General features: G+C 44.2%; 1 protein-coding gene across 3 annotated transcripts in view; it reads right to left on the bottom strand.

The window, feature by feature from the left end:
- The window catches only part of L3MBTL4 (L3MBTL histone methyl-lysine binding protein 4), a 2,903,854-nt gene that overhangs the window by 1,037,268 nt on the left and 1,843,443 nt on the right, over positions 1 to 23,143 (bottom strand). For all 3 annotated transcript variants that reach the window (XM_044066510.1, XM_044066511.1, XM_044066512.1), the window contains one exon: positions 18,274 to 18,388. In XM_044066510.1, coding sequence (XP_043922445.1) covers positions 18,274 to 18,388 — 115 coding nt within the window. The remainder of the gene's footprint in view (positions 1 to 18,273; positions 18,389 to 23,143) is intronic.

Below are 23,143 nucleotides of genomic sequence, written 5' to 3' on the forward strand. Positions count from 1 at the left end.
TAAAAATTGAGAAACTGGAAGCTCTTGTCCATGGGTATGGATAATAACATATAAGCAGTGAAAATGTTTTAGTCCCTTTAGTTTTATATACCAGTCAGTCATATTTTTATCAACCAGAGGAAACGTAGACAATAATTAATAAATAGTTGAAGGAATTTATCTAGGAGGGACAGAGGGTAAGAGTTAAGTGAGATAAGTGGGTCATCTCAAAAGAAAAAGGTGGTTTAGGATTATCTGACCTGAAAGGCTACTTTAGAGCTACACAGTTAAGGCCTATATATATATATATATATATATATATATATATATATATATATATATATATATATATATATATATAAAACATAAGCAGATGGCTATGATACAAAGTGGAAAAAAGTGATGATGAAGCAGGGGGAAGCACAAAAAATACAGACACACTGTAATTGTAAATGCAGATCCTTAGAGGAATAATAACCACCATGCAGAATATTATATTAATAAAGTAGCAAAAGTATTCTAAGAACTAAGCCAAGACATGAATGAAGAAAGGAGATTTTATCAATAGTGATGACTGCAAACAGGGACACGGAAAACAGGCAAGAAGGAGCTGGAATTTACTGAAGAAAACTGGCAAAGAAACTACGGTAATGGAAGTAAGTAACCAGAGAGGGAAGGGTAATACAGTGGAATGAGACCAAGAGATTTTTGGACTGCAAGTTATAGACCACCTCCCTATCAGGGATTGATATCGAAGTATAGGCAGAGAGAAAGGGAGAGAGAAGTATTAAGTGACAGACCTGCTCTGGTAGAAGTTTTAGATGAATCTAGAATAGAAGCTGCTGCTAAACGGGGATAATTATTGCAGCATATAAAATATTACATAACTATTAAGAATCGATCAGACAACGTTAGAAAAGATTGGGAAAAGCAATTTACAAGGGAACAATGATAGGGCATATGTACGGCTCCAAACTACACAAAGTCCAGAAGCTTTAGGATATTTATTTGGAAGTGTCTGCATAAGTATATTTATACTCCAAGCAGACTTCAAAGAATTTTTCTCCAGGTAGATAAATGTTGGAGGTGTGATGGGGAAGGAAATGGCAACTGTGAACACATTTTTGGGAGTGTAATGAGTTGTCAAGATTAAAAAAAATCCCAACAGAGTATGCTGCCAGAAATATTGAGGGAACAAATGGTTGTAACTGAGGAAATGATTCTTTTGAGCTGGAAAATGGGATCTGAATTGCCTAGACATACTAAGAGTGTAAGCTTAATTCTGCTGGCTACCAAAAACAAAATTTCTAGAAAATGGAAATCAAATGCATTTGAAGAACTGAATATAGTAAAAGAGACAAAAGAGCAGATAGATGGATCTTTAGAAAATCAGCAAATTACACAGAGTTAAATAGAATTTGTAGGAACTACATGCACAATAATATTCAGGAGGGGGAGTGAGAATTTAAGGGAAGGCAGGAATTAACTGATTTATGTAATTACAGACTGAAAGACAGTTGTTATAAACAAAGAGAATACGTAATGTGTATAAATGGAAAGCAAATTAATACGGTTTTGTGTACCTATATCTTAAGTGATATTTTACTAAGAGTGTTTAAAAACGTGGGTGAAAGACATGGAAAGGTAGGCATTCGTAAAATGTTTTTGGAATTAACTCAGGCCTTAAGACATCTCATAGACCTCATCTGTTATTACCTACTTCCTACCCTCATTGTCATCTTCATTGGACTATGAAAGGCCACCAAGGGTTTCACCCCCCCCCCCCCCCATTATCCACCTGGGCAATATATGGCAGGGTGTTAGCAATCTAGTAGTCACAGCTTTCACATGACTGGCTTGCATCATGGAATGGTCTCTTGAATCCACCATAACATGTTGTATGGTAGTACTCTGGGCCAAGGACTCTACTCCCCAGGCCTAACCTTGGCCTAAGCAGAGCTCAGGACTGCCTGCGGTATCAACTCCTGTTCCCTAAAGGAATATACAGACATCCTATCCAGACACTGAACAGCTGTCTGATGCCCACTGCCTAGGCCTGACTTTCATGGACTCCTGGTGAATTGGGGCATGAATCCTGTTTCATCAGGAGTCCATGAAAGTCAGGCCTAGGCAGTGGGCATCAGACAGCTGTTCAGTGTCTGGTAGGATGTCTGTATTTTCCATTAGGGAACAAGAGTTGATACCACTGGCAGTTCTTGTACTTGCTCTTTGCTCCCAACCTGCATTTGATAGGTGCATTAGTGAGCCGCGATACCCATCTCCCAATGTCTGGCACTTGCAAGCCTGCCTGTTCTCATAGCAAGTACACCATAATGAATGGCATCTTCCTGAAACATAACTGGCTTGATCACGTTACAGTATTTTAATATCAAATGCATCTATATCTAGCTAAAACATTTCAAAACTCTCTTCCTGTTCACAGCTCCATTCTCAGGCTATATCTTGCCCATATATCTTTCTCAGAATCATGGTTATTTCAGACATACTAACTACAAACTCTGCAAGACATATCATTCCTAGAAACATATGTAATGATTTTGCCTTTTGGGCTTTACATGCTTACAACTGATATTATGACTTCTGCATTAAGCTTCACTTATTCTGAGGTTAAGAGTACAAGCCATGTAGTTTTTATGTGCTCTTAACATTACATTGCCCTAATCTGCTCAACAATGAACTCATTAATGTTTGTATTTTTTTTTGTGTCTGAACTTACAGGAATGTATCAGTTAAATTTACAACACATTTCTTGCTCACTCAGGGTAAAGTACAGTTTTGTACCTACCATAAATGTAGATGTTCGAGTGCTAATACAGCTGCAGTAATCACAGATGGGTTTTCTGCCATCAGGCGGGTCCTCGGTCGGCTGAATTCCAAAGTCTAGGTCCGGCGTCGGTTGTCATCGCTTTCTTTCCTGACGTCAGTGCGACAGGGGTATATAAGACACAGCCGACGCCATATTCTTCAGTCTTTCTTGCCCCAGATGTCAGGTGCCCCCAGAAGGAAGGCAATACATAAATTATATATATATATATATATATATATATATATATATATATATATATATATAGTCAAGCAATGCAATATAATCAAAAATCAGTAGTTGTAAGCAAATACACCATAGAAGGATAACCCAAATTAGGTTGTATGAGGAGGTGTTAGCCACTAGGCCTTTACCAAGAGGGGAAGGAGGGAGGGAACCTGTACTGCAGCTGTATTAGCACTCGAACATCTACATTTATGGTAGGTACAAAACTGTACTATGTTCATCGTGCATACAGCTGCAGTAATCACAGATGGGTAGAATCCCAAAGCTACGCACAGGGTGGTAGGCACTAGGTGGAACTGGGAGCAGCCAGAATGCCCTGCAACACAGCAGTGGCAAAGCCTGCTCTAGTTTTGGAATATAAAGGCAGGTGGTAGTGTTTTGTGAAGGTATGCACAAAACTCCAAGTGGCTGCCTCCAAAATATCTTTGGTAGGGACTCCTCTGAGGAAGGCTGTAGAGGTAGCTGTGGCCCTTGTGGAGTGGGATCTGATGCCTGTAGGAACAAGTTTGCCATGAAAGGAGTAATAAAACCGTATGCAATGGCCTATCCATTTTGAAATTGTCTGTTTGGAAATTGGCTTCCCTTGAGCTCCTACAGCATAGGACACAAAAAGTTGTTCTGATTTCCTGAAGGGCTGTGTTCTGTCCAAATAGTAACATAGCTGTCTATGGATGTCCAAGGAATGTAGCAGCCTTTCCCCTTTGTTTTGAGGATGGGGTAAAAGGTAGGTAAGTGTATGACCTGATTTAAAGCTACCCTGGATACTACCTTAGGCATAAATGAAGGGTTGGTTCAGAGGAAACCCTGTCCTGATGGAAGATGAGAAAGGGCTGCACAGCCATGAGGGCTTGTAGTTCCGAAACCCTACGAGCTGAGGTAATGGCCAGAAGAAAGGCTGTTTTCCAGGACAAATATTGCAAATCTGTAGAGGCAGCTGGTTCAAAGGGAGGTAATGTTAATTTTTCTAGAATGTAGTTAAGATCCCAGGCTGGTATTGGTTGTTTCCTTGGAGGTCTTATATTCTTAGCTCCTCTGTGGAACTGTCTTAAAAGTGGGTGAGAGAATAAGGGTGGATCAGTGTTGTATTCTGCAGAAATGGCTGAGGCATGAATTTTGATGGAGGAAAATGAAAGTCCACTGTTCAACAGCTCAGCTAGATACTGTAATATCTGATGCAAATTCAGTTTTCTAGGATCCTGGCCTTTTTTCTCATTCCAAGCGCAAAAACGTTTCCATTTTGCGGAGTAAGCCTTTCTAGTAGATGGCCTTCTGGCCTCCAAAATGACATCCTGCACTTCTTTGGAGAGTAGGGTCTGTTGTGGTGTTAAGGAATTTTCCATGCAGCCAGATTGAGAGTTTTCAGCTGACTGTGAAGAGTTTTGCAGCTGTGCTGAGTCAGTAGAAGAGGCATTAGAGGTAGGGTCCAGGGAGGAGTATGTGTTAGGCTCCTCAGGAGTGGGTACCAGTGTTGTCTTGGCCAGTCTGGAGCAATCAGTATCATCTTCGGTCTGTCTGCTCTTGCTTTCAAGAGCACCTTGGGCAGAAGAGGCAAAGGTGGGAAAGCGTAAACTGTCCATGTTGCCCAACTGAAAGAAAGGGCGTCCACTCTCCAGGCCTTTGGATGAAAGGTCCTTGAACAGAACTTTTTCAATTGATGGTTCCTGTGGGAGGCGAAGAGATCTATGTCTGGTCTTCCCTACGCTTGGATTATCTTTGTAAACACTTGAGGATGTAACTTCCATTCGTGTGGATCTGTCATACTTCTGCTTAGATTGTCTGCCAGCGTGTTTTCCAATCCTGGCAAGTACTGTGCTTGAAGTTCGATTTGCCATTCCAGAGCCAAGTTCCAAAGCGACATGGCTAGCCTGCACAGGGGGTATGAATGTGTTCCACCTTGTTTGTTTATGTACCACATTACTGTGGTGTTGTCTGTTCTTATCAATAATTGCCCTGGATGCAGAAGGTCCTTGAAAATTGTAATTGCATTCATCACTGCTAGCATTTCTTTTTGATTGATGTGAAGGTGCTTTTCCTTTTGGGACCATTTGCCCTGAATGCACCTGTTTGTCATGTGCGCCCCCCAGGCGTAGCCTGAGGCGTCTGTTGTGATGACTTGATTTGCTTGAGGCTTGCAGAATGGAAGACCTGCATTTGTTTGGCATGCTTGGGCCCACCATAGAAATTCCTTTTGCAAACATGGAATTATTAGTATTACTGTTTCCAAACTGTGACTGTGTTGAGACCATAGGTTTTTTAGGTACCATTGAAGTTTCCTCATATGCAACTTTGCACATGGGATTAGAAGAATGCAAGATGCCATGAAGCGCAGAGCCTGCAGGATTTTCCTTGCAGTGAGCCTGATACAATTTGCTAGTATTTTGAAGTAATGAGTTAGTTGCCCTTGTTTTTCTGGCGTAAGATAGGCCATCTGGGTGTTTGTGTCCAAGTTGGCACCCAGGAAAGTTATTTTCTGAGATGGTGTTAGCCTGGATTTCTCCTTGTTGACTGTGTACCCCAGAGAATTCAATAACCGTGTTACATAAGCCAGATGTTCCAGAAGTAGGTGCTTGTTGTCCGCTTGGATCAGGCAGTCGTCCAAATAAGGGTAAATTTATATCCCTTGAAGTCTGCAGTAGGCAATTACTGATGCCAGGCATTTCGTGAATACTCTGGGCAGTAGATAAGCCAAAGGGCAATGCAGAGAATTGATAGTGGATTGAACCTACAAGAAATCGGAGGTATCTTCTGCAGCTTTGTCTGATTGGGACATGCAGGTATGCCTCCTTGAGGTCCAATGTTACCAGCCAAAACTCCTTGCCCAGCATGGGAAGAAGCTGCTGTAATGTGAGCATCTTGAATTTTGGTACGAGTAGAAATGTGTTTAGGATGGATAAGTCCAAAATGGGTCTCCAGTCGGTTTCTTTCCTTGGTACCAGAAAAAGTCTGGAATAAAAACCTTGACCTTGTTCGTGAGTAGGTACCTCTTGAATAGCTTTCATGGCCATAAGCTTTGAAATTTGTATTTGAGCCTCTGCCCTTTGATTGTGTGGCAGGTTCGGCATGCCTCTCATTTCTGGAAGAGTGTGAAAGTGAAATCTGTAGCCTCTGTTTATAATGTCCAGGATCCATTTGTCTGTTGTGATAATATGCCAATTTCTTGTAAATAATGCCAGCTTTCCTCCCAAGGGTGCTGCCAGCTGAGACTTGCTTGTCATGGAAAGGGGGAAGTCATTGGGTTTGTTTCCTGTATTGCTGTGCACTGTCTTCACCACCTCTTGTTGCTGGAGTTTGCCAGTGTCTGCCTCTATATGATCCTTGAGGTTGTCCTCTGCCCCTTGTGCGCCTGCATCTACCTCTTTGTGGCTTGTCCGTGGCTGGAAAGGACCAGTTCTTTGCAGGCCAATTTCTGCTAAAACGTGGTGGTTGAACCTGTAGAAAAGCTTTGACAAGTTTGCATAGATTTAGCTTTTTCTTCCATTTTCCGTAGTATCTCCTCAGCATTAGTACCAAATAGTACATCCTTTTGTAAAGGAGCATCTAGTAGCTTAGCTTTAACATGGTCAGGCAAGGTTTGTTCTCTAAGCCAGGCATGTCTACGAATGACTGATCCTGTCACAGCAGCTCTACTTGAGGCCTCTAGGGCATCATAGCCACATTGTAAGGTGTGTTTACCCACTTGTTCTGCACTATGCATCATATCCTGCAACTCCTTCAAATCTGGTTGTTCAGGTTGAGACATTTTATTTCTTAATTGTGATAACAGAAACTGCTGATATTTAAGCATATGGAACTGACAATTTATGGCCCTCATGGCTAGGGTGGCCGAGGTATATACCTTTTTCCCCACCTTTCTAAGGATCTAGACTCTCTTCGGAAGGTAGTAGATTCTTAGCAGTAGAGGCCTTCATTCCCTTGGGGCCTTGAGAAATGGTTTCAGGGTCAGCATTATGGCTTTTGTAAAGAAATTGGTGAGAGGTAGGAACTCTGTAGTACCTATCAGGCTTGACTGGGGCAGGAGGCAGGGAATCCGGATTTAGGCAAGCCTCCGAGTAAACATCATCAAGTATGTCCAAGACAGGAGGTATCGCCAGAGGTCTGTGCTGAGGTAACAAAAGAAATTCCCTAAGTCTTTTCTTGGAATCAGAAAAGTCTTGGCCTTCCCAATGGAAGTGTTCCCTCAAGGTGTGCAAGGTTTCCCCAAAAGAAATCCTCTGGGGGAGATACAGAAGGAATGGACTGCTCAGCATCCGAATCTTCAAAAGGGGAGTACGAGTGTTCCTCTTCATCAGAATGTTCTGAAAACATGGAATCCTGGTCAGAAGAGGGAGAAGCTTCCTCCACTCGGGGTCTCTTGTCTGGAGGGGGCTGGGAACCCCTGATAAGAGTAATTAAATCCTCAGCCATTGTTAGCATCTGCTTTTTAGGCATGGGGCTGGAGATGGGCCCTGTGCAACAGGCCTCTTGGGATGCATGGCTGATTTGGACTTAGTAAAGGCCTTAATGGAGAAGGAAGATGATGGTCTAAAAAACACCATGGGTGGAAGTGGACCTATCCACATTAGGAGGCTCAACACTCACAGTGGCTTCGGTGGTTGTAGTCTGGGTATGGGCCGAGGTACCTGCGGTCTCGGTTACAGAGGACACCGCCAAAGAAGTGTCGTCGGTAGTCAGGAGCTGCGTAGGCGCCTCGCTGAGAACCGGACCACGTGTAGCCGGTTTTGGCGTGATGTCGGTGGAGACCACGGGCCTCGCGTGTCGGTCTTTGTCCTTGCGTTTTTTGGACAAAACGGTAGTCGGAGTATCCGACGACATTTTATAATCAAAGGTTTTACCAAAAAAGTGCTGGGCGAACTCCGCCCGACGCTTAATAATGCGTTTATTGAAAGTAGCACAAAAGCGACAGGCCGAGACGTCGTGGTCTGGGCCTAAACAAGGTATGCAGAGGGAATGGAAATCCTTATGCGGTATTTGCTTCCCACAAGAAATACAATTGTTAACTTTGTCTGACATTGGTCTGAGGCAAGAAAAGTTTCCCCAACGGGGTACTTAGCTTTAAAGAAGACTTCGGTTTCCAATTATTCGTAATTTCAGGAGCCGGCTGACCGGTACTTGCGAACTGCTTCTGCTTCGGGCACAGCGCCGCAAAAAAGACTGAAGAATATGGCGTCGGCTGTGTCTTATATACCCCTGTTACACTGACGTCAGGAAAGAAAGCGACGACAACCGACGCCGGACCTAGACTTTGGAATTCGGCCGACCGAGGACCCGCCTGACGGCAGAAAACCCATCTGTGATTACTGCAGCTGTATGCACGATGAACATCCACCCCTCCCTTACTCTCAGGCAGTAAACCTCTGTGACTCCCCCGGCTAGTCTACCTCCATCTTCTTCTGGATCACTCAGGGTAACCATCCCTCCCTTACTCTCAGGCAGTAACCCTCTCTTCATCTTGCATTTCTCCTTATTCATACCTCACTCCTCCTCACAACAATGAATCCTTCTTCTAAGTACAGATACTTGGAGTATACTTTTTACTCCTCCTCACAACAATGAATCCTTCTTCTAAGTACAGATACTTGGAGTATACTTTTCACTACTAAAATATTATTGCCTACTATATGTTATTCAGTTGGACAGCTTAAGGTGTCTAATGCACCTACCTGTAGAGTTTTTTTTCTTACTTCATCCTATTCACATATATCATTTTAAAGAATTAGCATAACAATTTGATGTAAAATGTAACATGTCATGCTACTGTACATTTTAAAGTATTGTTAACATACCTTGATTTGATGTAAAATGTCATGCTACTGTACCTGTGAAATTGTACTTTATCTTTGTTTTATGTGAAGCATTTCTCCCTGGGCCTCCACTGAAAAAGGACCTGTGTCCAGTTGGACTTTCTTGGCATCCCAAAGTAAAATAAAATAATTAAATACATTTCAATCTACAAATAACCTATGGAGCCATCAATGCTGCTTATGAAATACAAAATGTAAGATATATATATATATATATATATATATATATATATATATAATTGTAACCTTAAAAATTATTGCATGTATGTATCTGTCTTGGAGCTTTTCTCCCTGGGCCTCTACTGAAAATAGACATATATCCAGTTGGACTAGCCCGGTCAACAAATGTAAAATAGATAAATAAATAAATAAAAAATAAATAAATAAATAAAATATACATACACACACGCACACACACACTGTCCCTATTAAATAATCCATAGCTTAATATTTGGCATTCTTAACATCACTTTCTTAACTGTAAGCATTGGATAATGCTCTTTTGTTTGCTTTACTCAAAGTTTGCTTAGCAACAGAAATGACAACTGTATCCAGCTTCATAACAGGACCCATAATATTTACTCACTGGTTCTCGCTGGTTCTTGATGACACCCATGACGTCCATTTGCATTAATTCCTGCCCTGTTTACTTATGATTACTACTGGTTATTTCCCGCATGTATTAGCAAAATATCAGGACTATTTTTTTTATTTCATAATCACAATCTATACAAGCCTGTAAATAAATCCACAAAGTTACTCATGACATCACTGCTATGGTCCTGCAGAGTAAAGAGATGACTTTGTGACAGCATGACATCACTGCTATGGTTCTGCAGAGTAAATGAGATGCCTCTGTGACTGTGTGACAGCATGACATCACTGCTATGGTTCTGCAGAGTAAATGAGATGCCTCTGTGACTGTGTGACAGCATGACATCACTGCTATGGTTCTGCAGAGTAAATGAGATGCCTCTGTGACTGTGTGACAGCATGACATCACTGCTATGGTTCTGCAGAGTAAATGAGATGTCTCTGTGACTGTGTGACAGCATGACATCACTGCTATGGTTCTGCAGAGTAAATGAGATGCATCTGTGATTGTGACACAGCAGATGTACACAAGCACTCAGCTTTTACAATGTGAATTTAATTTACCATTCCTACCTTCTCACAGCCAATCAACCCAAAATATTACGAGAATTAACTTCTTTAAGTACAACAAATGGAAAGAGAATTGTAAACAACTTATTTTTAATATTCAAATGTCTGCAGTTTTTGATTAACAGCATCGCTTGGACCCTTGAAATCTCATCCATTTTCACCATAAACCTAATTTTATTTATGTTAATTTTTCACCTTCAAGATGAAGCCCCAGCTCATTGATATTGCCAGGACATCACTGAAAATGAGACTCGGGCACACTTGAGACTCCTAAGTGACATATCCAAGATTTATTAAGCATTTTAACAATATGAATCTAGACGGGACAAGATGATACATTCTCAACTAAAAGCAAGAATGTACTGCAGTATAATACATACACAAGCCCAGTGCATCCTATGATGTAATTATATTTGCGTATGTTCACATTATAAGGCAAATTAGAGATGACTGCCCATAAGTTCTTAACATGTTGTTCTCTTACTGTCAAGCAAGTGAGATCCTGATGCATCACATCTTTCTTCTCACGTCTAAAGAAGACAGACTTTTATTTTCTAACCCTTGTGCACAAACAAAAATTCAGCACAGACAGTGCCTGTTAAATAAATGCACTGTTGTCATGTTCCATTACGTATAGGAATTCATACAAAACATAGTCGCATACAGTTGGCTAACTTAAGCGCATTGCAAAATCATCATGTTTTAACCCGATATGTAACTGCAGTAAAAAAAAAAAAAATCACAAAATCCATTTCAGACAGCTGCATGTACTTCTCACATAAAAATAATACCCTGCATCTTATATCTAACACAAACCAGTAAATCCAAAGTCTTTGTCTCGATTCTTCAGCCCAATAACACAAGCATCTGCAGTCTTGTGTAGAACTTTGTGCCATTGTAAAAAAACAAAAAAATTAATACACATCAAGTTCTTTCTAGACTTGCAACAGTTTTCAAACCTCTGTCTTACTGCTGTGTTATGTTTCACCTTTTCACAAATAATAATGGTAAATACCTTTCAAGGCTTCTTCTCCAGTGAGATATGGGCATGGAGCACATTTGTACCTTTCTGGGCTTTTCAGTTAACCCATCCATAGTGATGAATAAACTTAATTTCTAGATCTAACACTTCCAGTGTTCTATTATGTTGCTTGGCAGCAACAGAATTTCTAGTAGCTATAGCACTGTTCTTTCAATAAGATAAACATGCATTTTAAAATGGGTCTACTTCACTTACCCGAATGGCCACATCACTGATTTTCACTTCGCCAATATGAAAGGACTGACAAACCAGAAGACTGACATCCAGAACACCAACATTCCACTCGAGGTAAGTAACCGCTTGGCCATTCTGTTGAACTTTGTCCCTTACCCCCCTTAGGGGGGTGTGGGTTTACTTTTTTTTTTTTTTTCGGGATGGCCAAGCGGTTACTTACCTTGAATGGAAAGTCGATGTTCCGGATGTCGGTCCTTTCATCTTGGTGAAGTGAAAGTTGGTGATGTGGCCATTTGGGTAAATGAAGTAGACCCTTTAAAACATGCACACATTAAGAAAAATATTAATTATAGCAAATATGTCTTAATTTCTGGCACTATATGGTATCTGGATGTTGGTTAAATAAGGCAGAAGCAATGAGGACATGAACAGTTATGAGGTCTACATTCAAACAGAACTCAGTAGAAAACAAGTTTACCACATGATACATAACTTTTTTGCAGTTACTACGCGATCATACAGTATATCTCACAAATGATGGGGGAAACATTTACTGTGATCATGCTGCCACTATGAATGAAATGTGAGTACTACCCATAATCCTACAAAATACACTCATCACTCTGCAACATATATATACAAATTATATACATATTTTCTTAAATAAAAATAATAAGAAGTTATGTACTCACCATAATGTTCCATCTGAGTAGGTAAACTTCATTTGTCAGCAACCTATGGGTTATCAGATCCACATCGGATCCGAGCCGGCAGTTTCCAACAGCTAAGATCTGAGCCCCAGGCTCCTCCCCCTTACCCATAACTCCCTGCCATCCCTTCCTGACCTCAGATTGAGTTTGCCTAAAAGCAAGACCTGCAATCACAACCTGCCTAATGTAAACTGGATACAATCCACCATGAAGCAGGAATATCTATGAACATTCGAAGAGGACAGGGGGACGGAGGAAGGGACGGTTGCTGACAAATGAAGTTTACCTACTCAGATGGAACGTTATGGTGAGTACATAACTTCTTAATCTGAAGTAGTTAACTTCATTTGTGCATCAACCTATGGGACAGAGTCCCCAGCTACCTGAATCTTGGGAGGCCCTTATGGAAGGATGTTCCGGAGCACTGCAGAGCCAAAGGATGCTCTCCCTCTGGAAACCAGATCCAACTTATAGATTCATAGATTTCATAGATTCATAGATTAGTACTAAGCTAACTGCCCTTGCGAGCCATTTTAAGCTTAGTCAATTATCCGTTGTGACACTCAAACCCTGCACCTTGTGTATGCAAGGCAAACACCTTAACCATTAGGCCACCCTCCCAACCCCAACAATAGTGGTTTATAAATGTATGAGAAGAAGCCCACATGGCAGCAGAGCAAATGTCATCCAACAAAACTCTAGCTCGAAAAGCAGCAGAGGTAGAAACAGACCTAGTAGAATAGGCATGGACTCCATGAGGAGCAGGCCGGCCAGAACTCTCATAAGCCAGGAGAATACACTGGGAAATCCACCTGGACAGTGTGACTTTAGAAACAGATTTCCCCAAAGGACACAAACAGCTGGTCTGATTGCCTATGACCGGCTGTCCTGTGCAAACAGAAACTTAACTGTCTGTGTACATCCAAAGAATGTAACTTGTATTCGCCTTTATTTTGATAACTGGGAAAGAAGACTGGCAAATTAATAGACTGGCTGATGTTAGGTTCGGAAGCAATTTTGGGCAGAAAGGAGGGATTGGTCCTGAGGAATACCCTATCCTTGTGGAAAGTCAAGTACAGTGGCTTGGCACAAAGGGCTTGAAGTTCTGAAACCCTTTTCGCCGAAGTAATAGCAACCAGAAAATCCGTTTTCCAGGATAAGAATTTGAGATCTACCGAAGCAGCAGGCTCAAAGGGAGAAGCTGTTAAAGCCTGGAGTACCAGCGATAAGTCCCAAGGAGGAATTACATCCTTCACCGGAGGTCTTAGTAAGAAGGTGCCTTTTAAGAAGGCCCTACACAATCTGGATGAGGTCAAAGGGCCAAGATCACATCCAACATGGTAATGAGCTATTGCCGCCAATTGGACTTTGACTGTGGAAGAGCTAGCTCCCTGATCAAATAATCCTGACAGAAAATCCAGCACAGCTGGTAACGGAGCTGTAAAAGGATCTAGTTTCTGATGTTCTGCCCAAATAGAAAAGCGTTTCCATCTGCTACGATAAACTTTCCTAGTAGACGGCTTGTGAGCAGCTACTAGGATCGCTTTGACCGGGGAAGAGATACCGGGAGTCCTAGCTAACAGTGGAACTGGATCAACCAAGCCGCGAGCTTGAGGTTGTCCAGGTTGGGGGCCAGCAGGCCCAAAGGGTGAGATATCAGATCCGGGACAGGATCTAGAATCCAGGGAAGATTCACTAGATGAGACCATAGATATGGGAACCATGCCTGATGAGGCCAGAATGGGTGAGGATTATTGTGCTCCCCAACCGTCTGGCTTTCTGCAGAAACTTCAGCATCAGGGGAAGAAGCAGGTAAGCAAAGTAGACCGGGCGGCCAAGCATGCACCAGAGCGTCTCTTGGTGATTCCCCGGGTGGGGGAATTAGAGCGAAGTAGGTGTTGCACTTTGTGGTTGAAGGAGAGGCGAAAAGATTGCAACAAGGTTGACCTCATTTGGAGAAGATCTGCTTCGCTACTTTGGGATTCAGAGACCACTCATACGGCAAGAGGATGGTGCGACTCAATTTGTCCGCTAGGATGTTGGACTGGCCCGGAATGTGAGTTGCAATGAGAAAGCGGTTGGTGGAAATCGCCCATTCCCAAACTCCCATGGCCTCTCGACAAAGTGGATAGGACCTGGTTCCCCCTTGTTTGTTGATATACCAAACGACTGACATATTGTCCGTTTGGATCGCAATAGTCCCGACGGGAAGAAGGCTCTGAAGTGCTTGCAATGCTAACAGCACCATCCTCATCTCTAGGACATTGATATGCAGTGAGGTCTCCGTCTGGTTCCACGTGCCTTGGACGGTCCTGCCCAAACAATGCACCCCCACCCGAGGCGAGAGGCGTCCGTGGTCACCGTGGCTAGGGGAGGGGACATAGAGAAGGGGCGCCCCCCTTTTGGAGGTCCGGAGACTGGAGCCACCATAAGAGGGCTCCCCTGCAAACCCTGCTGAGAGGGACAGGATGGCTCAGGGGATAACGCAGGAAGGACCATTGGACTTGGAGGGTCCATTGCAGAATCTTCATATTTAGGCGCGCCATGGGAAGGAGATTGATGGTAGCCACCATCGAGCCTAGGGCCCTCAGGACCAATTCCGCCGGAGGGGCTGGGCAATGAAGAATGGCCTGCACATGGAGTCTTAGAGATCGCATCCGGTCCGGAGTTAAGAAGGCTAAGAGCTGGTTTGTGTCCAACCTGGCTCCGATAAAATCTATGATCTGAGTCGGGAGCAGGGAGGATTTTCCAGCATGGATCGTGATCCCTAGCTGGGGAGCTAATCGAAGAAAGAAATTCCTGGCTGTGCAGAATAGATGCCTTGTGGGGGCGGTCAGGAGCCAGTCGTCCAGGTATGGAAAGACGTGAATTCCCTGGAGTCTCAGGTGGGCCGCTACCACCTTTAACACTTTGGTGAACACCCGGGGGGCCGTGGTGAGACCAAAGGGGAGGACCCTGAATTGGTAATGGCTGGCTCCTAGCCTGAAGTGGAGAAACTTCCTGGATCGTCTGTCCATCAAGATGTGGTAGTACGCATCCTTGAGGTCTATGGAGCACATCCAGTTGTTCTCCTGCAAGAGGGGGAGAATGGATTGAAGAGTGACCATCTGGAACTTTTCTTTGGCTATTTCCAGGTTCAAGAGGGATAGGTTTAGGATTGGTCTTAAGTCCCCCATCTTATTTGGCACCAAGAAGACCCTGGAGTAAAAGCCTGATCCGTACTGGTCTGGGGGGATGTGCTGGATCACTCCTTTTTCTAGCAGCTGACGAATTTCTGTGGCTGTGGCCTCCCTCTGATCAGGTAGGACATCGGGGAGGTATCTGGGTCTGAGAGGGGGATGGAGAAACGGAATCTCGTAGCTTCTGGATATAATTCGAAGCACCCAGCGGTCTGTCATGATGGACTCCCAAGCTGCTAGGTTCTTCGAGAAATGCCCCCCGACTGCCTCCAGAGTGGAGCCGTTGGGTAACCTCTCATGGTTGCTGCGTGGGCCGATCAGAGAAAGGTTCTCTGGACCCAAAGTTTTTCGGGCCCCCTCTGCCTCTACGGCGGCATCCACCCTGTCCTCCTCTGCCCCCTGAAGAACGGGGGGTCCTGAGCGAAACGGGACTGCTGAGACTTCCGGAACACATCTTCTGTCCCTTTTGGTTATAGGAGAAGGACCTCTGGGGAGCAGAGAAGCAGACTTCGACGGCAGACAGCGTCTTCCCGTCTTTCTCGCTCTGGACCAAGGTGTCGCGTACGGTCTTGCCAAAGAGGGCAGAACCATCAAACGGGGCGTTAGCGAATGACGCCTTAAAGGGTTCCACGAAATCACAGTGGCGGAGCCACGCCTGTTGCCTTAGGACGATGCCCGCTCCGCTAGCTCTAGCGGCTCCTTCTGCAGCATGGGAAAGTAGCAGCATAGAGGTATTGGAAATAGACCTGACAGTGGCCATTTGGGTATAGTACACCTGTTTGTCCTCTGCCGACATGGACTCTGGGGGCGACCCAGCGTATTCTTTGATAAGATCCCGCTGGATCCGTATGACCTGTGCCATGTAGTTCAGCGACCTTATGGAGAAGGTGGCTGAAGCAAACATACGCTTCCCCAAACTGTCCATCGCCCGAGACTCCTTGTCCGGGGGATGGACCGAGGGACTCTCCTGGGCCAGTTCCCTTTTGGTGGCTGCCGCCACCAACATGGCATCTACGGATGTTCCCTTACTCCAATGTAACCTGCCCGAGCGGGGGGGGGGCTAAGAATTCTGTCTGGCTTCTTAGGGATGGGCTCCACAGTGTTCGGCTCCTTTCATGCCCTGGTAGTGATCAGATCTACCAGGGGATCGGCTGGAGGGGACACCCAAGAGGTAGACAGGCCTGCTTCAAACGCCTCCAGGAACACGGACTCATCCGAGGTAGGCTTTGGGGCGGACCACCCCCCTCTGATCCTGAGCATCTCCATGATGTCTCCAAATGAGACGTCTTCGGGGGGGGGGTGATCTTGAGGAACCTTCCCCTTCCTCCAAGTCCGTGTCCTCTGTCAAAGACTCAGGGGAGTCCAAGTGCCTCCTTTTGCACTTGCGTTTGTGAGGAACTTCCTCGGGGGGGCTGTCCGAGGAGGCCTCACCAACCACATCCTGTTCCAACAAGGGAACGATCTGGGACGTCTGAGAAGGCTGTCCCTGGGGCCGGGTGATGGAAGTCGGACCCGTTTGCGAGGGAGTGCAGGGTGGAGCGGTAGCTAAAGCCGGGGGCCTGGAATCCCTCGACAGAACCCTCTCCACCACGTCGAATGCTGAAGGAGAGCCGCTCTCCCTAGGATCCAAGAGCAGACCCTCCCTCGGATCCGACGAGCAGATTGGGGCCGGAGCCAATGTGATCGGATCCGAAGGGCCAGTACGCTCCGACCTAGCCGGAGCCGAAGGCATACTGACCGCCTCGGATCCAAAGCTCAACTCTCGACTCAGAGCCTGGATCCAAAGAAAAGGGACCCGACAGGCTCGAGGGTGCTGTCGGCGCCGAAGTACCAGCCTCCATCGGCGCCGACTTTCCCCCGGCTCCAACACTACTCGGCTCCGTTGACCCCGAACCCGGAAAGCGGGTCGGGGAAGGAGCAATCGGGGCGAAAAAAGGGGTCGAGCTCTCCCTGGAGGGGGGGGGGGGAGGCAGGAGCACTCCCATCTGCAGCTGGGTCTGGAGGAACCTTCTCATCATCCGGTCCAAGTCTGCATCTGTTAGGCTTCTCGTGGACCTAGAAGAGGCCACCGAGGCGGGACGGGAGTGCCGCCTCGATGACCTCGAGGGAGACCGGGCCTCATCCTCCTCCAGCCCAGGCGAAAAGCTGGGATAATGGAGCCGGGAAGGAGAAGGCCCGGACGTCCCGGGAGGAGAAGCTCGCTTGGCTGGCAGGGCTGAAGCAGAGGCTTCGGCCCGCCGCTTGTGGTGTTTTTCTCGGCGCTTCTCCCTCCTAGCTTCCCTATCCTCCTGGCCCAAGGTGGGAGGGTGAGTCCTGGCCAGGGGAAGGGAAGTATCCGTAGGCACTGCCGCAGCCGAGGCAGGAGCCACGGAGGGACCGGAGGACGGAGCAGAGTCCGGGGGCAGAAGTCCCGCCAGAATCAGCTTCGACCTCCGGTCCCTGATAGCCCTGGGGTTGAACGCTGCACAAATAGAGCAGCCAAAAGACAGGTGTTCAACCCCAAGGCATATAACACACCGAGTGTGGCCATCAGCCGGGGAAAGCTTATGGCCACACTCAGTACACTTGAGAAAAAAGTTTTGGCGGCCTCAGACATAATAATCTAAAAACGCACACACACTAGGCCCCAAAACCACACACACACACACACACACACACACACACACCCTAACGCTCTCACGAGAAATGGGAGAGGAAAGGCTAACAATTACTCTAAAACGAATAGAAAGGTAACGCAGACAGAAAACTCACTCAAAAACTTTAACTATAAACAAAAAAGAGAAGATTTTTCTCACAGAAAAACTCTTGAAGACCTGGAAGCTCGAGATCAAGCTGCTGGTGTAACCGCGGCAAACTAGATCTGGGGTCAGGAAGGGATGGCAGGGAGTTATGGGTAAGGGGGAGGAGCTTGGGGCTCGGATCTTAGCTATTGGAAACTGCCGGCTCGTTTCCGATAACCCATAGGTTGATGCACAGATTAAGTTAACTACATCAGATAATACTAATTCTATATCTTTGTTTCCTTTGGGAAAAAACATGGATCTGTGCAATACAGCAATTTAATGCTTTTCATTTTTATTATTTTATTAGAGCACGCAAACTTATGTTCAAAAAAAAAATCAGTATGGATATTTGTGCTTTAAAGATCACTTACTAAGTGGTGCTTCTATTGGATGCCCTGTTCTGGAACACCAGCCAACAGGATGTATATCTGAACTATCTACGTCAATCCAGTAATCATACTTCTGACTCCAGCCATCAAAATTAACCTGAAAGTAAAACAAACATGGTACTTTTAGATGGTCACCACCTCCACTTTTACGCATAAATTATTCCCTTTTTTATTTTAGTTGTACGACATCTGGCATCAGCCTAATCAAGCAGTTGATAAAGAGAAACACTATTAAAGTCAAATGAAATATTGTGCGCATGTTAAAATTTCCTTCTGCCATACATATCTACAGTCTAACTATTTTGCAAGACAGCCTACTGTGTGTCAGTGGCAGGTTGGCTAAACAGTTTCTTTCCATAGTCCTGTAAACTTTCTTTATCTCCACAGCACTTGAGTTCTGACAACTATATTTCAACACTTGCAATCCACAGATGCTATTTTTATTTATTATTTATTTATTTCCAGTTTGATAACCGGGGAAGTCCACTGGGCCCGAAAGCCCGTTTTCAGTGGAGGCCCGGGGAGAAAAGCTCCACGATAATACATTACACACAAAAACACAGCAGAAAAGATCTAAACTAATACATACAAAAACACACTCTGTTCTAATAGCATAATACTTTAACAAATTCCAAACAAGAAAGAGGAGCATTGGGCACAAAACATAAGAAAAAGATATATTAGTGAAACTGTGAATGTTAGTAAAGTGGGAAAGGAAAGGAAATTATAGAAAGAGTTTGAATGCAAGAGCAGGGATGCATGGGAGAAACGAATAAGAAGCAAAGAAATTAAAGGAGAGGAGTAAGAACAGGATAGAAAAAGAACAGAATACTAAATGTTCAAATTATGGATGAGTCCAGGAGACCACCTTGAGAAAAAAAAAAAAAAGAAAAAAGTCAAAAGATTTAAGGAGAGAGTAAGCATAGCACTTGAAGAAAAATAAAGGGTTTATTCAGGGAGGAAGGAGGAGATAATGTAGAAGAGAGGGGAGCTAGGGAGAGAGTCAGAAGAAGGGGAACCAGGGGGGTGGAATGGAACTAGGATAAATAGAGATCTAGGTAGGAAGTATACAATTACATTTCCAATTTTGGAAAAGGTGAGAATGAAGAAGAGATTTAAAGTGTTCATAGCTTGTAGTGGCTCTTAGAAGGGAAGGAAGCGAGTTCCATTTTTTTGCTGTAGTATGGGAAAGTAGGAGCTATGGCTGTGAAATGAAGACCCTCCGCCTATGCAGTATACAAAGAAACTACACATTGACAGAAACGTGGCTGCTGGTAAATCTATGGAGAGATATGCAGTTTACCAGTCAAATCTCATACCCTTCAACTACATTTCTTACAGATGCAGTCATTTAGCAAAACAGAATATATAAAAATACAGATCTCCATAATACCACCATAGGCATCCAGCTCTGACATTCTGCTACTAGTGTGTCGATACCAAGATTAAAGAATGCTTTTGCTGCACTGACGGTATAAGGGGATAAAGCTGTGACTATGGTCTAGGTGACCAGAGTACAATTAGTACCACAATAAGCTTGACAGCAGGAGAGGACTGGTGTGCTCATTCTGAGATAAGAACATGGTGAGTGGGTCTGCTCATAGAGCCCTGGTAGATACCAAGGCATGAAGAAAGACTCACCATGCTATGGCAAGTGGAGGTGTTAACAAAGGAATGGTCTTTGCAGCTTGGCAGGCATACCTAATGTCACTCTTCTTATGTGCATTAAGAAGACGTTGAGGTGTGGGTGTTCGTTGAAGTAGTTTGCTGTATACAAATACATCAGGATGGATGGCAGGAACATTAAACTTAAAAGTAGTATCTAGCTAACTGACTGACTACGTACACACATGCTCTCACTCTGGCTGCTCACTCAAAATGGCACTCTTGCTTGCACATGCTCAGTACTTAGATGCATGTGCTGACTCACTGGAAAGCTTCTTAAAGGTATATCACACACACTGATCTACATCCTCCTCCTTTACTGAGCTGTTTCACATAAACAATGACATTGGAATAGGCATCCAATTATACAGACACTAATAAAGAAAAACAACAGTCATATCCAGGTTGCCGTGTACCTGGAAGTATGTTTCGAGATGCGACCTGATCTCGTGACACAGTTAGGACTGGGTTTAGCAATAGGGACAGTCATTTGGAAATGTTCTGCTTGAGGAATCTTAAGGATTTTCTCAGAAACAGGGATTTGTGACGGAATGCTTGCTCCGCACACCACCCTGCCCCCAAATCCAGCCCGCCCCCCAGTGGTGCTAAATATATAGTGCTACAACCACACCCCCTCTTTCTTCAACCAATCAGCTATATCCAAGTCATCAATAGGCTCTCCAGTACTTAACCTTTGTATCCTATCTTAAAAAGTTTAAACTGGGGACAAGTCAACCTCAATAATCCCAATGTTACTTGCAATGAAACACTTAAAATACTACCACTGTACTCTCTGCTACCCTTTCTGCCTGTTCCATATCTTCTTACTGCCTAGGAATACCATGCATACCCAGGTTCCCACTACCCAAAAGGCCAAACCTCCACTTTTATAGCTCCACACAAGCTTAAACACTTAATACATCCCCTCCCATCTACCTCCTTACTTACTAGGTATCAGCATCCCATTAGGACAAGATATGCCAACCCTAAAACCAAAAGATATCAAAGTCTATTAATTAAAATCTGGAAGCTCACAATCAGATTACAATGCAATTTGACAATGGATGGAGATACCCACCCAAATCCTGGCCCATCCTCATCCACTGGCTCTAGGTCCTTTATTAACTGTCCCACTACAACAAAAAATCTTAAGACAAACCCCCAAACTCACTCTTGATCAGTCACTTAAATATCAGAAGCGTGGAAGATTCAACACCTACATGCCCTCTTAGATGCTCTTTCCCCAGACATACTATGTCTTACTGAAACCTGGATAAAACCTTCTACTTCAGATAAAGAAGTTATACCACCAGACTATAACATCCTAAGACTTGATCGAACCAACAGAAAGGGAGGTGGGGTGGCTGTTCTGTACAAATCCATGCTTGAAGTGTCCAATAATGCCCTGCAAACATCTCTGTTTGGCAATGCTGAAATTCTTATCACTAAGCTCCACATTAACAAGAACAAATGTATAAATCTCGTTTGTGTGTATATTCCCCCAGGCAATAACATAAATACCCTTGAAGATATCCTACATTGTTTATCCAGCAATTACCCCCAAGAAATCATTGTACTTAAGGACTTCAACAGAGACTGGAACATGTGTTCCTCAGAACCCCCCCACTCACCACATAAACCTTTATGGATTTTCACAGGTCATATCCTCCCCCACCTAGGGTCAGTAAACCCAACAATAAAGCATGTATTCTGGATTGGATTCTTGTTAACACCCATCCCCTCAACTACAAGAGTGGGACCCTGCCTGATGATGTAAGTCATCACCTCCTCACCTATTTAATCATGCAAAAAAAGTACAGTTTTGTACCTACCATAAATGTAGATGTTCGAGGATCCACATTGCTGCAGTCCTAACCATTGGGGTAGTCCGCTGTCCAGTCGGCCCGAATACCAAAGTATATGGCTGACGTCGGTCAGGGCGCATTAGACTGACGTCAGTACGTCAGGGTACTAATGCGCATGACCGACGTCATATCCTCAGTCTTTTCTTGCCCCAGATGTCAGAAGACCCTGAAAAGATAAGGCCAAAAACCAAAAACTCCCAAAATACCTGCACCAAAAATATATATACAATATATACACAATCAGCAGAATATAACCTCACCAACACAACCACCCCTAAACACAGAGCGGAAGGAGGGAGGGTAAATTGGACTGCAGCAATGTGGATCCTCGAACATCTACATTTATGGTAGGTACAAAACTGTACTATGTTCTTCATTCCACATTGCTGCAGTCCTAACCATTGGGTAGAATCCCAAAGCAGAGGTAAGGGAGGCTGGCAAATCATAAGGAAGCAGGAACTGACAACATGCCTTGCAAAATAGCTGTGGCAAAACCAGCCCTAGACTTAGAGTAGAGAGGAAGGTGATAATGCTTAGAGAAAGTATGCACTGAACTCCAAGTAGCTGCCTCCAAAATATCCTTAGTTGCCACCCCCCTTAGAAATGCTGTGGAAGTGGCAGTAGCCCTAGTGGAATGAGGCCTAATCCCAGCTGGAATCTCCTTGCCATGATGGGAATAACAAAAAGTAATGCAACACCCAATCCACCTAGAAATAGTTTGTTTTGACACAGGCTTGCCCTTTGAACTCAAAGCAAAAGAAACAAAACTGCTGAGACTGCCTAAAATCCTTAGTCCTGCTCAAATAATAACGCAATAGCCTGTGTACGTCTAAAGTGTGCAAAATCTTTTCCCCTTTATTTTGGGGATCTGCATAAAAGGTAGGCAAATGAATAGTTTGGTTTAAAGCCACACTAGAAACCACCTTAGGCATAAAGGAAGGATTAGTATGTAAAGATACCCTATCCTTATGAAAAATCAAAAAAGGCTCCACTGCCATAAGGGCCTGCAACTCAGAAACCCTTCTTGCAGAAGTAATGGCCAACAAAAAAGCACTCTTCCATGACAAGTATTGCAATTCAGCAGTAGCCGAGGCTCAAAAGGTTGCAGAGTAAGTTTCTCCAACACAAAATTGAGATCCCAAGCAGGAGTAGGAGCTCTCGTGGGGGTCTTATATTCTTTGCCCCTCTAAGAAATTGCTTGAACAAAGGATGCGAAAACAATGGTGGGTCACAATCATAGTGAGCTGAAATTGCTGCAGCATGAATCTTAATGGAAGAGAAAGACAAACCTTTGTCCAGTAACTCAGTAAGATATTGAAGAG

The sequence above is a fragment of the Protopterus annectens genome, chromosome 3.part1, assembly GCF_019279795.1.
Source record: "Protopterus annectens isolate FY-2018-M chromosome 3.part1, PAN1.0, whole genome shotgun sequence".
Lineage (NCBI taxonomy): Eukaryota > Metazoa > Chordata > Ceratodontiformes > Protopteridae > Protopterus > Protopterus annectens.